The following is a 1341-nucleotide window of genomic DNA, read 5'->3' on the forward strand; positions in this document are numbered from 1 at the left end:
CCCCTCACACCCCCAAAATTCAACGCAAAACTCCTTTTTTAATAACACAAAATCTCTCCCCACTACCCCAGATCCTCCACAAACCCCCTCAAATGCCCCCAAACCCTTTCCAGCCTCCCCAAAATCCCCCCAAATCCCCCTGAACTCCCTCTCACCTACTCTAAATCTCCCCAGATCCTCCCCAAACTCCCTCAAATCATCTCAAACCCTTTCCAACTTCCCCAAATCCACCCAAACCCCCTCATTTCACCTGCAAATCCCCATTTTTATCCCCAAAACCCCTTTTATTCACCCCCAAAGCTCCTTTTGTTCACCCCAAAGCCCCTTTTGTTCACCCCAAAGCCCCTTTTCCCCCCCAAAACCCCCCCTTTTTCTCCCCCACCCCCAAAGCCCCTTTTCCCCCCCAAAATCCCCCTTTTCTCTCCCAAACCCCCTTTTTCCACCCCAAACCCCCTTTTTTTCACCCCTAAATCCCTTTTTTCCTCCACAGACCCCTATTTATCACCCTCAAATCCCTATTTCCACCCCCAAATCCCCATTTCCATCCCAAAAATCCCCACTTTTCCACAGGTATCCCTTCTTTTTTCACCCCAAAAATCCCCATTTCCACCCCAAATCCCCGTTTCCATCCCAAAAAATCCCCATTTTTCCGCAGGAATCCCTTCTTTTCCCACCCCAAAAAATCCCCTTTTTCCCTCCCAAATCCCCTTTTCCACCCCCAAAACTCCCATTTTTTTCACCCAAAACTCCCGTTTTCCACCCCAAATCCCCCTTTTTTCACCCCAAATCCTCATTTTTCCCCCAAATCCCCGTTTCTCCCCTCAGACCGCGCTGGCCCGCCGGGACCAGGTTGCGCTGTGGGTGTCTCTGGACGATGTGGCCGAGGACGAGCCCGAGCTGGCCGAGGCCGTGGTGGAGAACGTGCGGCGCTACGGCCGCGTCTTCTCCGACGCCGTGCACGAGCTGCTGCCCCAGTTCGGCTCTGCTGAGGTCGGGGAGCCCCGAATTTGGGAATTTTGGGGGTTTTTGGGACATTTTTAGGGTTTTTTTGGGGGGGAGTTTAGGGTCAATGTCCGGCGCTCCGGCTGCGCCTTCTTGGAGCTGCTGCCCCAGTTCGGCTCTGCTGAGGTCGGGGAGCCCCGAATTTGGGGATTTTGAGGTGTTTTGGGTGGGTTTTAGGGTTTTTTTTGAGGGATTTTGGGGCGTTCTTCAGGGGTTTTAGGGGGTTTTTGGAGTGGTTTTAGGGTTTTTTGGGAGATTTTGAGGGGCTTTTAGGGTTTTTTGGTGGGGTCTTGGGGGGTTTTAGGGTCATGGGGACTGGATAATTCTGGGACAATTTTG

At 52.6% G+C, this 1341-nt stretch overlaps 1 protein-coding gene across 1 annotated transcript in view; it reads left to right on the forward strand.

Annotated features, from left to right (window-relative positions):
* The window catches only part of MCM7 (minichromosome maintenance complex component 7), a 12342-nt gene that overhangs the window by 1759 nt on the left and 9242 nt on the right, over window positions 1–1341 (forward strand). The window contains exons 2-3 of the mRNA XM_031065698.1: window positions 826–1022; window positions 1065–1128. Coding sequence (XP_030921558.1) covers window positions 826–1022; window positions 1065–1128 — 261 coding nt within the window. The remainder of the gene's footprint in view (window positions 1–825; window positions 1023–1064; window positions 1129–1341) is intronic.

Source organism: Geospiza fortis, unplaced genomic scaffold (genome assembly GCF_000277835.1).
Source record: "Geospiza fortis unplaced genomic scaffold, GeoFor_1.0 scaffold3511, whole genome shotgun sequence".
Lineage (NCBI taxonomy): Eukaryota > Metazoa > Chordata > Aves > Passeriformes > Thraupidae > Geospiza > Geospiza fortis.